Source organism: Capra hircus, chromosome 9, assembly GCF_001704415.2.
Source record: "Capra hircus breed San Clemente chromosome 9, ASM170441v1, whole genome shotgun sequence".
NCBI classification, from domain to species: domain Eukaryota; kingdom Metazoa; phylum Chordata; class Mammalia; order Artiodactyla; family Bovidae; genus Capra; species Capra hircus.
In genome coordinates, this window is record NC_030816.1 from 81,593,406 (window position 1) to 81,608,525 (window position 15,120).

General features: G+C 45.9%; 1 protein-coding gene across 4 annotated transcripts in view; it reads left to right on the plus strand.

Moving 5' to 3' along the window:
* ZDHHC14 (zinc finger DHHC-type containing 14) overlaps positions 1 to 12,657 on the plus strand; it is a 292,200-nt gene extending 279,543 nt beyond the window's left edge. The window contains exon 9 of one of the 4 annotated variants that reach the window (XM_013966626.2): positions 11,374 to 12,158. In XM_013966626.2, the coding sequence (XP_013822080.2) occupies positions 11,374 to 11,772 (399 nt within the window). In that variant the 3' untranslated portion in view covers positions 11,773 to 12,158. Of the gene's footprint in view, positions 1 to 11,373 lie in introns of all 4 variants that reach the window. The other 3 variants (XM_018053409.1, XM_018053407.1, XM_018053408.1) reach the window with 3 other exon arrangements.

Genomic DNA, 15,120 nt, shown 5'->3' on the forward strand with positions numbered 1-15,120 from the left:
CCACAACAGAGGCCATGAAAACAGACTGGGACCGCAGATGTGTGTTCAGAAAAGAGGCAGTGACCCTCCAGGACTTGGGCATGGAGTCCATGTGAGGCCTGGGAGCAGGGAGCCAGGAATGCCTCCTGCCTGTCAGCTTGGGGACAAGATGACCATACAAGTCCCCAGTGGGAAATATCAAAGGAGGTGCCATTTAGGGGAACTCTGATGTCAGTATGTGGACTTGGGGTCCCCTTGGATGCTTGGGGGTAGGGGGGCTGTCCTGCAGGCATCTGTACAGAAAGCTCGGGGGAGGTCTGCTCCCCCAAACTTAGGAAGAAATGACGTGGTTTGTAGAAATTCACTTTGAAGTAGTGGAAATGTGAATCAACTTTATTTTATTTATCCTAGAAGTACTCCATCTGACGTTTAAAGAGAAAAAAATATTATAATGTGTCCATGTTTATCATCAGGCTATTAATCTGATTTCATCTCACAGACTAGAAGATTATTTTTTTAAATCAACATTTATTATCCTTTGCTAACTTTCTCTCTACCTGCCCCTGCCAATTCTGGCCCCACCAGATCAAATCAAGTTTCTTGATCTAATAGAATAAGAGAGTAGTTTCCCAAAAACTAACACAATATTGTAAAAACAGTTATCCTTCAATTAAAAAACAAATAAATTTAATTATAAAAAAATACCCACGGGGGTGGGGGGATAATAGAAAAGGATGATTCTGAAAGCCAGTGGAAGGAAAAACTTTGCCAACAGGCAGATTTAAATAATACTGGACACGGCGGGAAAAGGCAAGAGTGTGGGGTGTAGGATCAGAGAGCCGGGGTCACAGTGACTGAGTCAGGGCTGCGTGATGTCAGTGAGTCGATTTATCCAGAGAGCCTTAAGTTAGCAAACCATACAATGAAGAGGCGGGTAATGATGTTCACCTCCCTCCTATCACCACTTTATAACAAAGGGCCTGGCACGCAGTAGGTTGGGGCTGGTTAAACATTCCCCTGCAGGGGATTGCTTTAAGGGAAGTTATAAACAAATATTTAGTTTCTTCCTGTCTTCTTTTCCTCATTCCTTCCTTCCCTCGATTCCATCATATCTAGAAAAGGCTCCACCCAGAATGTGGAAGCAGGAACTAAGAGAAAAAGGAGTTCTCTTTGGTGCCATGACATGGCCACACGGCTTCATGCAGTGATGGCTTCGGTAGGCTCAAAGTAACCCACAGGGCCAAGAGACAGGACAGGCGCATTTTGCCCACTAGACACTGTAAGCAAAGCACCTGTGTACTTCTCTGAGGACTATGAAAAGTCTTAAGACCTGAAAGAACTTATAAGCTCCGAAACATGAAAACAGCAAAATCAAAATTAATAAATGTTTAATGTCTGCAAGACCCATGAATATGTCAACTTCATTAATTGTTAAATCTAGCTTTCATTAAAATTTCATTACCTCTTAGAAATGATTTGTAGGTTGGGTTTTTCTCACTTCATAAGAATTCCCCAGCACACATGTAATTACAGAGAAATCATTACCAATTATAGAGCGAGTTGCTTATAGACAGATATATTTTAATATTAACTGCCTTGGGGCCCCCTGCACTTCCTGTCTCTCCATGGCCCCTGGGTTCAGAGAAACCCCGGCTTCCACTGGGCTTAAGGCTGGGAGAAGTCTTTTTGGCCCCTAAGGCTCCTACCTGCTGCAGGGAGTGCCCCCAGTATGTCAGAACATGTTCAGGGGGAGGCTGGATCTGAAAGGTCTTTAGGGGAGGAAGATGAGACATGCTGTTCATGGCCCCACAGGTCGGAAACTGGGACCGGAAGGTGGGCCAGGAGGCAACCTGTGCTCAGCCCAAGAGGGAAATGCCCAACACCCAGAGCTCCCGGCGGGAGGGAGTCCCCCCGCTCCCCGGAGGCGCTCAGGCTGGGGCAGTCAGCACCCCCGCGATGGGAAACAGAGGACTCAGCGTTGGTGGAAGGGCTCAGGGTTCCTTCCGGTGCAGAGCCTGTTGTCCCGGCTGCCGCCACATCCCTGCGCCAGATAACCTTCCATTCCTCTGTGCATTTATAGGCCATTCAGGCACTAGAGCATGAGTCTTTTTTATTATTTCTGTTCTTCTTTATGGCTTCTGTGGTGTATGGACCGTGTTAACGGGAGTAAGGGGAAAGGAGACAGCTCTGCAGAATGGGCAGGGCTGGCACCAAGCAGAACACGAAGGCTGACGAGTCTCTGCCCCGCCCTCCTCCCTCCAGTTCCTTCATGTTCACACGGCATAGTGTGTACCGAACCCCACACCTCAGCGGCACGGAGTATTACCACGCGCCCTTCCAAGGCTTTTATATAACTCACGCTGGCCCTCCGAGACTACTACTGATTTTATCCCCATTTTACAGACCAATAAACAGAGGCACAGAGGACTTCGGTAAACTTGCCCAACTCAGACGCCACACTTTGACCCCAACAGTTCATGCTCCCCATACGCTTACCGTCTCCACATCCCATTACCCTCACCCTCTCTCCTCTGTCAATATCTACTCCTAGGAAAAGATCTCTTTTCAATCATCTATGCATCGAAGGGAATTTAAGTCAAATTTACAGGGATATATGAATTCTAATTGTGGATGAAAGATTTTGTCCTCTATTAAAAGCATTTTAATAGACTTCCCTGGTGGCTCAGACAGTAAAGAATCTGCCTGCAGGAGACCCAGGTTTGATCCCTGGGTCAAGAAGATCCCCTGGAAAAGGGAATGGCAACCCACTCCAGTATTCTTGCCTGGAGAATTCCATGGACAGAGGAACCTGCCAGGCTACCATTCATGGGATTGCAAAGAGTTGGATACAACTGAGCGACAAACACTTACTTACTAAAAGCATTTCAAGCAATAATAATAACTGAATGTTTAATACTGTTTGTTCAGTGCTATATCCCCATTGTCTAGACTAGTTCCTATGGTAGTTGAATTCAGAAGTGTTGGTTAAATGAGAGAAGGAAAGAGAGAGAGAGATGGATTGCTATGTGCCAGGCACTGGGTTAAATGCTTTGCAATGCATTATCATCTCATTGAATCCTTACAGAATCACCTGATGTGAGTATTCTAATCACCCCTTTGAAGAGACTGAGATTCGGGGATGCTAAGTTCCTGAAATAGCTAACCAGTGGCTAAGCTACTATTTCGTCCTTAGAAGTCCGACTCTAAGGAAAGTACTCTTCTTAACTGTGTTCCAAAGTATCCCAGGTGCATGGTCTTATGGGACAGAGTGACATGAAGTCTTCTCCCAGGGCAGGGAAACCACTCCGCCCAGGCCTTCTGTGCAGAAGGATGATAAATCTACTGTGGTCTGTCACAAAACCAGCGGGGGACTGAAGGCAACCTCTCCATAATCTAACCTTGACCAAGCAAAAATCTATGAAGCTTCAGCCTCTCCTCTGTTACAAATGACAGTCTTAACCAATGACACATTAGCTCTTTTTTCCCTCCTCACTTGCTCCCCTAAGCACGAACCATTTCACAGCACTTTAGTATAAGTGTTGACGGTTTGTCCAGGTAGAAACATCAGTACCAAATGAGTTATTGACCTAGTCCAAGGGTGATCTCCACTGTTAAACTGCTCAGAGTTCATCCAGTTTCTTGGATCTGAAAGTTACTGTTTTTCATAAAACTGGGATATTTTGCCTATTATGTCTTCAATTTATTAATTTATTTATTTTTCCTTATCTCATTTTCTCTCCTCCTGGGACTCCAATTACTCATATGTTAAACCATCTGATGACATTGCCCCAAAGGATAAGTCCCTGAGGCTCTGTGCATTTTTCTTCAAACTTTCTATCTCAGTTCTTCAAATTAGATAATTTCTTTTGATCTATCTTCATGTTCACTGATTCTTTCTTCTGCCCCCTCCAACTACTGTTAAGTGAATGCAGAGAATTTTTCACTTTGGTTAGTATGCTTTTTAGTTCTAGAATTTTCTTTTGGTTCTTTTAATTTCTCTGCTGAATTTTATTTCTGTACTGAGATTCCTTATCTGTTTACTCATTGAAGCCATATTTTTGTATAGTATTTGAACATTATTATACTGCTTGAAGTCTATATCTGCTAAACATATCTAGGCTACTTTGGGTTTGGTGTCCACTTTTCCCCTTAACTCTAGATTACTTTTTTCTATTTATTTATATGTATATTGATATTTTATTGAATACATTTTGGATAGTATATTTGTAGAGACTAGATTTTGTTATCTTCTAAAGAGTGTTGATCCTTGTTTTAGCAGGCAGTTCAATTAGTGGCTAATCATCTTGAACTTGTACAGGTGTGATTTATATTTTGTTAATGCAGATTTATGGGTAGTCCAAGATGTTTCTCAGGCCCTCTAGTTTGAGGGAGCTCAGCCTCCAAATTCTGTCTCTTCCAAGTACCTGGTCAGGGTTTGACTTCTCCATCATTAGGGGTGGTCCTGGGTCTCCATTTAGGGCATGAGTCTTTCTCCTAAGGTTCAGCCTTCTGAATGCCCTAGCTGGATGCCAGGCATGTTAACAAGGTTTGGGGGATGTTAATGTGATCAGTCATCCCTAACACTCTTTTTCTCAACTTCCACTGTCTGTGTGCCTCTCTCAGCCTTATTACAGCTGCCGTCTCATTGGCTTCAGGGGAAGGGGGACAGGAGAGGGGACTCATCCTGCACGTGGGCAGCACAGCTGTTGGCTACAGACTTGGGGGGTTGGCCCTCATTAGCATCTCTGGCCCCCTTCTCTACACAGCATCCTCTTCTGCAATGCCCTGCCCTACAGATCCAGCCGCTTAAGCTTCTGATTCTCTGATCTCTGCTTTCTCTACTCAGAAAAACCTCTGCATTCTGTTCAGCCTATACCACGGTGGGGAAATTCTCCCCAAGGAAAGGACTGCTTGACTGTGGGGCTCGCCTGTGAGTTTCTTCCCTTTCAGGGATCGCGGCCTTGCATTGTCTGTTGTGCCCTATTGAAAAATGTTTGCCTCACATATTTTGGCCAGTTTTGTATACATCCTGTACACAGAGGGAATACTAGCCCAGTAGAGGTTACCATTCCTGGGAATAGAAGCCTTATCTTTGTGATCAGAGGACACTTTGCAACCAACACCGCCGTATTCCCCAGACACACAATTTTGCTGCCCACTCCATCAACAGTAAATACTGATTTAGCTGTGGAACATGATTCCTCTGACCTAGAAGTGTTTCTAGTGCTCACCTAGAAAGGAGGAACATTTGGAGACTTTATATTTAGCACCAGACTTGGCATGTTCCTTTGCAGAGAGAGTCTAGGTATCTCAGGCCAAATTTTTGCCAGCTGTTTTATGATTAAAGTCTAGATCAGAAAGGCATTTCGCAAATGATAGGAAAAGTGCTCCTAGGGAAGCTGCACAATTTCAGAAGGTGAAGGTAAAGGCTTTAAGTCTTAGAAAAACATACTGATATTGCAGGGCCAGAGAATCAGGTAAATATTAATAGATAGCTGTCATCAAAGTACCCACTGAGGTCTTATGTAGCATCTCAAAAATGGGACAATTCACTGTTAACTTACCATCTCACATAATTGGGGAATGGAGATGGTTAGTTAGTCCCTAAGTGATCTTCCCTCTACCACAGATTCCCAAGGAAGAAAATATTAGAGAAGTAATGAAGTGACATCAAAAGTATTAAAATGATGTATGTGACCCAAGTGTAGCCCTTGTCATATAAATACCTATGAATTTCTGAGGAGCCCACACTAGAATTTCGTGCACATAATCCCAGGGCCAACTGAAGATCATATTTTCATTACTCCTACTTTCCTTATTATTGGCATTTATTATTACCTTATTTTACTATGCATATCTCATTTGATTGTCAAATAATTTAAGTTCTGTGTTACATCAGGGTCATAGCTTGTTTAAAGCTGGCACGTGTAGCTACAAAGATCCTTTCAGATCATGTGCTAAACACAAAGATAGAAACAGTACATAACTGTTGGGCCATTTCTTTTTTAAATCATTTGCTATATTTACTTAAACTCATTTTTTTAATGAATTTATTTATTTTTTTAATTGAAGGATAATTGCTTTACAGAATTTTGTTGTTTTTCTGTCAAACCTCAACATGAATCAGCCATAATTAACCTCATTGTTAAATCCCCTCCATCCAATAGAAAAACAAATTAAAGCTGGCAGTTGCAAGATTTATTAAACTGGTCTCACAGGAGTCCTCTCCATGCATAGTCTGAAAGTTCAAATATGATAGAGAAAAATAACTTGAGCAAACTTAAATGATAATGTTTTAAAAGAGACTAAGAACAAAGAACTCCTTCTAACCTACATTTTAGGTGAATTTTAGAAACCAATAGTGTTTTTATTTAAAGTAAATGAGCATTCATAAGACCCCAGAACACAGCTTCACAGACAAGCAGAGATAAGCAGTGCCTGATGCTAATACTTTTGACAGAATTGGAGCAAAAGAAGTAAATAATTTCCTTTATTCTTAATTCGTATAGGAGACCATCTAGAAAACTTCTGGCTTTGGGTTTGGCAGCATTTAATCTGTTTGCTAGGTTTATTTCCGACAAGAAAAAAAAAAAAATGACATGTATGCCAGCAAGAACAATTTTATTTGAGAATCTGCAGAAACAAAAATAACTTATCTCTATGGCATTTTAAACTGTAACATTAAGTGATAATGTGTGTGACATCCGAACATCTGAAATGATACAGTTCTTTGCAAGTTAAATGCCAGCGCTTCGTTTAGACAGTAAGTCAGCCAGCTGTCAGGGACTTCCTGCAACCACCGCAAATGTTCCAGCACTCCAGACAGGATTAGTTTTATGGTGCCGACAGAAGGGTCTGCCCACAGACATTCTCACAAGCAGTCCGGTTTCTAATCTATTAGTAGTCAGCGTTTGGATGATTTTTGGCCTAAAATAAAAAGGCGATTTCATAGGGTTCAACCTCGTATTTCATAAATGTTGTTTTGGAATGAAAGCAGGAGTTTCTCAATTTCCTCTTCTCGGTGATGGATTCTCACTGTCCAATCTCTGGCTGCTTGGTTGTTTTTCCTTAAGATTATATAATTGGTTAGATACATTGAAATATACCTCTTGGCTTCTTGGTGTTAATGCTGGACTATCAGCCCTTCTCCGAGGAGTGAGAGAACTAAGTGAGCAGGGATGGCTCCCTCTACTGGTTGAGGATAAGAGTCCTCAGATAAACAGCCAGCAAGGCAGGTTGGTGGAGTAAAAAGGTCAGAGAAGGGTTGTTGAGTTCAGTGGCTCAGCCGTGTCCCACTCTTTGTGACCCCGTGGACTGCAGCATGCCAGGCCTCCCTGTCCATAGCCAACTCCTGGAGCTTGTTCAAACCCATGTCCGTTCAGATGGTGATGCCAGAGGAAGGGGAGGAAAAACAGAAGAAAGAGAGAAGAGGGGGAATAAAGTGGGAGGAAAGTCAACAAAGGAAAAATGGAGAAGGAAAGAGGAGGAAGGGAGTTGGTGAAATCAGAGAGAAAGAAAATTAAATAGAAAAATCAACAAGAAATGGGCAAATAAGGATTAGAAACAAAGGTTTAAAAAGGCAGAGGTGTAAGGACATTTTTTCATGGGTCATCTTCACAGTAACCCTAAAAATATTGGCCATTTTCTCCCTGGAAGTTCTCACACAGGAATTACAGCCAGGAAGGTTTACCAGCCCACTCTCCTTGGAATTCTGGCACTGTGCAAAATGAGGAAAAGGCTGGACTTTTTCCTTTTTTAATCAGATATCCCCTACTCATCCAGTTTCTTCTAAGAAGATGCTCAAAACATGCAAAGTTAATATCATGAGAATTATGAATTCCACTGGGGAGAGGCATCACTCTCTCCTTGGTTGGAACCCACATCAGTATCCTGTTCCATGCTGGTAGGAAATTTATACGGACAATATCCTGTGGAAGAAAGCCTGGTCCCTGGGCATCCCCAAATGGGAGCTGGTCTTCTAAACAGAAATCAGTTTGAATGTGGCAAATGGTTTTCAAAGTCATGGGTTACAGCAGGATTTAGACACTAAGGTTCAAGCTGGTCCCAGCAATGAGTGTGTGTGCTCACTGATAGAAGCTGGCCACAAGGGAAACTGGGGGAGTGGCCAGGGGGTAAGTTCATCATCAACGTGAAAGCAGTCCCCATAGCAAGGGAAGTAGCCACAGCCAGGCTCCGAGAGACAGTCATCTTTTAAAATATTTAAACAAATCCCTGTAGAAGAGGTGATCATGTCAGATAATATGTCAGCATTCAAAACAGTCATTTTGAAAAGACTTGTAACATTTTCATTTTTGAAAGAAATTAAATGGTTTAGGCTACATGTTTTCTTTCACATATTTAAGTCCTTAAGCTTCACCCCTGGAAAATCAGAGAGCATGTTCAGCATGAGGCTGAGCACAGACTGGCTACAGTTGTAGCATGTTGTGGGTCTGGCCACAGGAAAGCATCGATAGACATATGCAGGAAGGGACCCAGGTTTGGAGGTACCTGAGTCATGCAATCGGAAGCTCTTTTGAAGAAAAAGAAACCAACTTGCAAAACAAAGCAAGTAAGGCCTTGGAAAACAAGCAAACAAGAGGCCCTGAACTTAAGCTCATAGCTTCGGAGTAAACCACCTCCAGGCGTTGCCTAGCAAGGGATCGCTGCCCAAGGTACAAAAGAAGCCAAGACTGCGGCATCGGTTTTTGAAGCGAGAAAGAACTTTATTGAAAGGTTGATCCTCAAGGAGACAGGACTCAACTGTCTCCTCCATCCAGTTTTGGGGCTAAAATGAAAGGGGTTGGGGGAATTTCAAACTTGGAAGCTGGTCGACTGGTCTTGAGTCAGCCTATACAAACCACGAGTGCTGCCACAAACCAGGTTTTCCTTATTGAAGGACTTCTCAATTCCTGTAGGGCTCCAGTGCCAACACTTCTGTGGGTTCCATAAACTGAAGATTGCTGATTCCAGGGTCATCCCGGAGACATGGATTCCCATCTTGCATATGTGCAGTGCTATCTCTGTAAATATTTTCTTTGATTAAATCAACAATCTATTTAAGCAGGCAAAACCAGTTTAAGTTGGTGCTGTTTCGTAGGTGTCTCGTCTAAGTCAGCACAGGGGTGCTTTAGTTAAACTCTCAGAGGACCCCTCAGACTTCACATCAACTTCCCAGTGCATATGAACTCTCCAGAACTTAACAGACCACGGTTGGCAGCCCTTTTATCCCAGGGTTTTCTGACGGATGTCCCTGAGCTCTGCTGCACAGCATGGCTGGAAAGGCATGACCAGGGAAAGGAAAAGGCGCCTGACGGGAGAGACAGGAAGGAAGAGATAAAGAGACTGGGGAGCCCGCCTCTCCCCTTGTGCCACTTGACCTTGGAAATTTCCTTCAGCTCAGACCTCTGACATTTTCCTGTGAGTCTGGAAGAGGTAGTCACAAGTACTTGGGCTGATCCCTAAAACAGAATCTGCCAATCAGTTTTCAATGTTTTAATAAGAGGCTTTCTTCAGGTCCGCAGAGACGAGCAAATCTAGTTGGAATTTCATCTTTCCCAAGATTGGGGGTGTTGTGGGGACAGAGGTTTTAGGATGAACGAGGGCTTTCCAGAAAGAAACGTTGAGAACCAGATTTCATCATCCAGAAAGTGGCCTGACTCGAGCAGCATCTCAGCCCAGGGGTCGCAGGCCAGCTCAGAGGCTAAGTTTGAGCTCTAGGAAATGAAGACAGCACGGAAGTTGAGCCACCATCAGCCAGGACACTAATTGGATTTTCATAACATGTTCTTTGCAAACCACAATATATCCAGAACCCTGGCATAGTTTCCAGGAGATGAATGTTAAATAAAGATGGTTGCCCTTCCCCACCTCTGTTCTGTCAAGACTGAGCCCAGGTGCTGAACAGAACTGACAGCGTTGGAGACCGTGAGGGTCCCTGAGCTGCCTGCCTCCCTCAGTAGCCCCACGGCTCAGCACTCCCCAGCGGCCAGGGTCCCTGCTCTGAGCTGCAGCTCCCTGCAGGAGCAGAGAAAGCTGCACCCACTGCATAAGCACTGCTGTGGCAAAAGGTTCAGGTGATGATTTGGAAAATGCAGACACTAAAGGACCCAACGCCTGATAGCCCCTTTCTAGCACTTTTTAGTGGCATTTCTGTCTCATTCAAGTGGCTCCTCCACCCCTCTTCTGAAAGTTCCCTTGGCTGGGATGAAGCCATGATAGGAATGCCAGGATCTTCCCTGAGATTTGCTTTCCATTCTTAAAGCTCCATCGTGAGCCCTATTCTTGTCTGGAAGTGAGGTCTTTGAACTTCTGAAACCCACATACATAAAATGTACCATTTTAACCACGTTTAAGTGCGATTCACAGCATCAAGCACATTCACATTGTTATCCAACCCTCACTACCATTCATCTCCAGAACGCTTTTCTTCTTGCAAAGCAACACTCCATACATCAAGGGGTAACTCCCCAACCCTTTCCCTGTGGACCCCAGAAGCCCCCATCCTACTCGACTCCTCGAGGTGCCTCCTATAAGTGGATTCATACAGTAGTTTTCCTTTGTGTCTGGCTTTTGTCACTGAGCATGATGTCTTCAAGGTTCATCCACGTCACAGCGTGTGCCAGGATGTCCTTCCTTTTTACAGATAAATGTCTGTATCAGTTGGTCAGTCGATGGATGCTTACTTCCACCTTTTGGCTACTGTGAATAATGCTGCTGGGAACATGGGTGTACACGCCCCGGGGGCAGGTGGGGTTGGTTTTGGTTTTGTTTTTTTTTACTGTTGTGTTTTTTGGTTTTTTGCTGTTGTGTTTTGGTGTTTTATTTTGGGTTTGTTTGTTTGTTTGTTTGTTTTTTGCTGTGCTGGGGTTTAACTGCAGCATGCTGGATCTAGTTTCCTGACCAGGGATAGAACCTAGGCCCCCCTGCATTGTGAGCGAGCACAGAGTCTTAAGCACTGGACAACGAGGGAAGTCCCAGGTGCCTGTATTTGTAAAACAGTGTGGGTAAACACGGTTTTCAGCACAGGAGCCACATCGACTCAGCCCAGGGCAGGTGCCAAAGCCTGTGCCTCTGTCCCTGGGATTGTTTTTAAGTTAAGGCCTGTCTGCAAACAGGGGCCGGAGCATCCAGCCTACGGTGGCCGGGACCCTCCACCCCAGGTCCCCATGGGTGACTGTTAGTTTGAGCAGCTATTCAGACTCCAGGTGTCTCCAAGTGGAGCTGGGCTACCGCGCACGCTCTCCACCCTGTCTGACCCAGATGTCACTAACGGGTTTCTCTCTCTCTCGCATCCCGCCCCTTCCTGCCCTCTGTGTCCCCTTTCCTACCCGCCCCTCCCGCCAACCCCCTTGCCATCTCTCGCCTCCTCTTTGCTGGCTCCCTGCCACTCTCCAGTGCGACCAAGACCAGTGCATTCAGAGCACCAAATTCGTTTTGCAGGCCGCGGCCACGCCCCTGCTGCAGAGCGAGCCCAGCCTCACCAGCGACGAGCTGCACCTGCCCGGAAAGCCGGGCCTGGGCACGCCCTGCGCCAGCCTGACGCTCGGGCCGCCCACGCCGCCCTCCTCCATGCCCAACCTCGCCGCCGAGGCTGCGCTCACGGACATCCTGCCCCTGAAAGACGAGCACGTGGGCCACCAGTTCCTGACCCCAGACGAGGCGCCCTCGCCGCCCACGATGCTGGCAGGCAGCCCGCTGGCTCACAGCCGCACCATGCACGTGCTGGGCCTCGCCAGCCAGGACTCCCTGCACGAGGACTCGGTGCGTGGCCTGGTGAAGCTCAGCTCCGTGTGATCGCAGGGCCCCGGCCCGCCCAGGGGGTGCGGCCCACCGTGGGAGCGGCAGGCGCAGCGCCCTCACCGAGATCCCCCGCCGTGTGACCCATGCGCGGGTGGCCAGCACAGCTCTAAACCCTGGGGTAGGAAGACCCTTCCTTGGGAGAGACATCGGAGGGCCCAGACGGGCAGGACCTCAAAGGCTGACAGCTTGGTTTCATTTAAATTTTCTTCCCCACCCTGACCGGCTTTGCTAACAATGAAAATAGAGACCCAACTATTTTCAGGTGTTTGGAATATGAAGGGTGGGCCGTGGGGGAGGGAGACAGCCTCGGGAGGCCCCCCAGCAGAATCTGGGAGGAGAGGGGGACACCTGGGGGGCTCCTCTTGCTGCTCTGGACCAGGTAACAGAAGGTTTAGGACCCTTGTGGCCGGACTGAGGTTGCACTTAAGTGTTACGCTACTAATATTTGAAATAGACATGCCATTCCATTTGTTAATTTAAAAAAGGGAAAAAAACACAACCAGATGTGGACTGCATGCCGCGCTCCAGTCTGTGCACGGTGGTGATGGTATTGGAAAGGAACTGCTGCTGCTTTTCTTTCTTCTTTTATTTTTTTTTAAATTTCGTGAATTCTCAATGCTGTTGTATGGGAAGACGGTGCAACAGACCAAGGCTAATGGACCTTGCCATCCTCGCCAGCTTCTTCAGCTTAATTCTACACGAGTAGGTGGCGCCTGGGCTGCGGAAGGGCGGGTTTTATCCTATCCAGTATCAGTTAACCTTCTGTTTAGTAGTTAACCCGAGGTGGTGTGTTGCACACACCCACCGCCTCAATCTTCACCTCCTTGTGTGACCAAATTCCTGTGGACAGCCAATAAAATGACGTCCTCTGTTGTTTCAGATCTGTGTACAGTTATCCTTCTCAGCTGACATGACACCACCACCACCCAGACGGCCTGCAGAGAGTTCGGTTTTACTGAAGCAGCTCTAGTGAGGAATGGTCCCCAGTCAAAACACCAGCTCTTTGAATTGTGGGGGATTCATGGGATGATGGGGCTTCCCTGGTGGCTCAGACAGTAAAGAATCTGCCTGCAATGAGGGATACCTGGATTTGATCCCTGGGTTGAAAAGATCCCCTGGAGGAGGAAATGGCAACCCACTCCAGTATTCTTGCCTGGAGAATTCCATGGACAGAGGAGCCTGGCGGGCTACAGTTGTTGGGGTCACAAAAAGTTGGACACAACTGAGTGACTAACGCTGTAGTGGACTTTGTTCCCTTTTTACAGATTGGGCCATGATTGCGGATCTGTGGCCAGTTGTGGGGAGAGGGCTCAGGGAGAAGCTGGGCTGGGGCCGTCTGCTCTGCCTTGGGCTGTGTTTGAGTGTTGCCAGAGCTCAAAGGTCACTTGAGATCCTGGTAAAGGTGTCAACAGAGAGGAGGAGAAACTGGCTTATTTTAGGCGGGGATCATGTAGATTGCCATTCTTATCCAGACAGTAATCAGAATGGAATTAAGAAAATTACCACTTCACTCAGGTTTGTGTATCATCTAAAAGGGAACTCACCAGCTCTGCATTTAGGAGGGAAGCCACTTTGGAGGAAGCTGCAGGGACTAAACCCCCTTCTGTCCTTTCCAGATGATAAACCCAGCAAGCAGACCCACTCAAGTTCAAAGCTGTGCGCTTGCTCCTCACAGCCACATGAAAGCAAGGTGCACTGGTCAGTGACACCAGAAGCCCTGGATGATCTGCACTGATGGAAAAGGGTTGTTTCTCCTGAGAAAGAGTTGCCCTTTTATAGAAGAAAAGCAGAAAAGAAGAAAGAAATAGAGAACACGATTTCAAGTCTTCTTTGGAATAAGGTCATTTGTTCGTAGGTAAAAAAATAATCTGTGCTGAAAATAGCTGCAGTCAGTGAGTTCCCTTCTAGATGATACATGAGCCCGAATGAAGAGGTAATTTTCTGCAGCGAATCTTTGAACCATCCTTATGTTTCATACTCTGTACATGAATAGAAAGTGGGAAAGGTAAATTATGTGCAGCCATTTTTTATTTTCTGGGCCGCTTCACTTGTGAATTTATACTTCACAGTCGGAATTTATACTCACAGGGAGAGAGTCCTTTCTTACGCAGCCACACATACCCACTGTCATATACACACACAAAATTCTTGCAAACGCTGCTTGTGAGCAAAAAGTGGCAGCCCCTCAAAGTGTCTTCCTTGACTTCCCAGATTCTCTCTGTTCTTTGCCTCCTTCTGTCTGCTCCCCAGAGACCTGGAAGAGAGTTGGACCAGGTGAGAAGAGAAAGGTGGCTCAGTTCTCACTGCTCCCTGTGTGGGCAAGTCCATTCTCGGCTTCTTCACCTGGAGGAAAATACAATGGCCTCTCTATCTCTAACATCCTCTGATTCAGTGATTGCAATTTCCCATGACCAGTCCTCTTCCCACCTCACTGGGAAAAAGTCCACGGAGCAAGGATCCCTACTTACTTTTCTCTACATAAGGCATGTTTGCTTAATATTTAATGTCAATCCTCCATCCCACCTTCAAGTCCGTCCCCTATACATGCTTGATACCGCTTATCAAAGAGGGGATTGGGGGTATTGGTGACACCCAGCTAGGATCTTCAGGGTCCAAGAGGAAGATGAACTTGAGTGAGCCAATTTGCTAAGACAATTAACCTCTTAAAACCCCCAAACCAGAGGGATCCCCTTAGTCCTTCACTCTGTGGCTTGAAAAAGAATGGAGTGTCTACAGGTTGAACAGTTGTGCTCCCAGGAGCTGCCTTTCTTCCCTGTGGGTGGAGGGTTGATCTTTAGCAGACTGATTTCCCCGGTTATGGGTCTGCATTTCCCATCACCTGATTGCGTATAAATCTATTTAATATTGAGTAGTTCATCTAGTTGTGGCTGAACAGACCTTGATCTTTCTACATTCTGTCAGTGGGTTATGGATTGATTGCATACTAGCTATAAAATGTAGGATAAATATTTTACCATGCTATTAAAGCTTGGACCGTTCTCAAAAACACTCACGTACCCACTCATTTTGTTGTTTAAAAATTCATCTGCTTCCATCCTTCCAGGAGGGCTCAGGTGCTTCAGGCTTTCTCAGGCATGTGAAGGCTGGATTTAGCCTGAATGCCCTCGTTCCCAGGAAGGCTGTGGGATGGAATACCAGGGCAGCTAACAGCCTGCAACTGAAAGGGCATGGTGACATGTCGCTCTGTGCCTGGGGAGAATCAGCCCAGCGCTTGTGCTGTGCTCACTCAAAAATGCTCATTCCAGCTTTCAGATGTAATCATTTCAGCCTGTGAGAAGGATGGCACATTCTCACCCTGAGCCAGCAAAAAAGCCAGATACC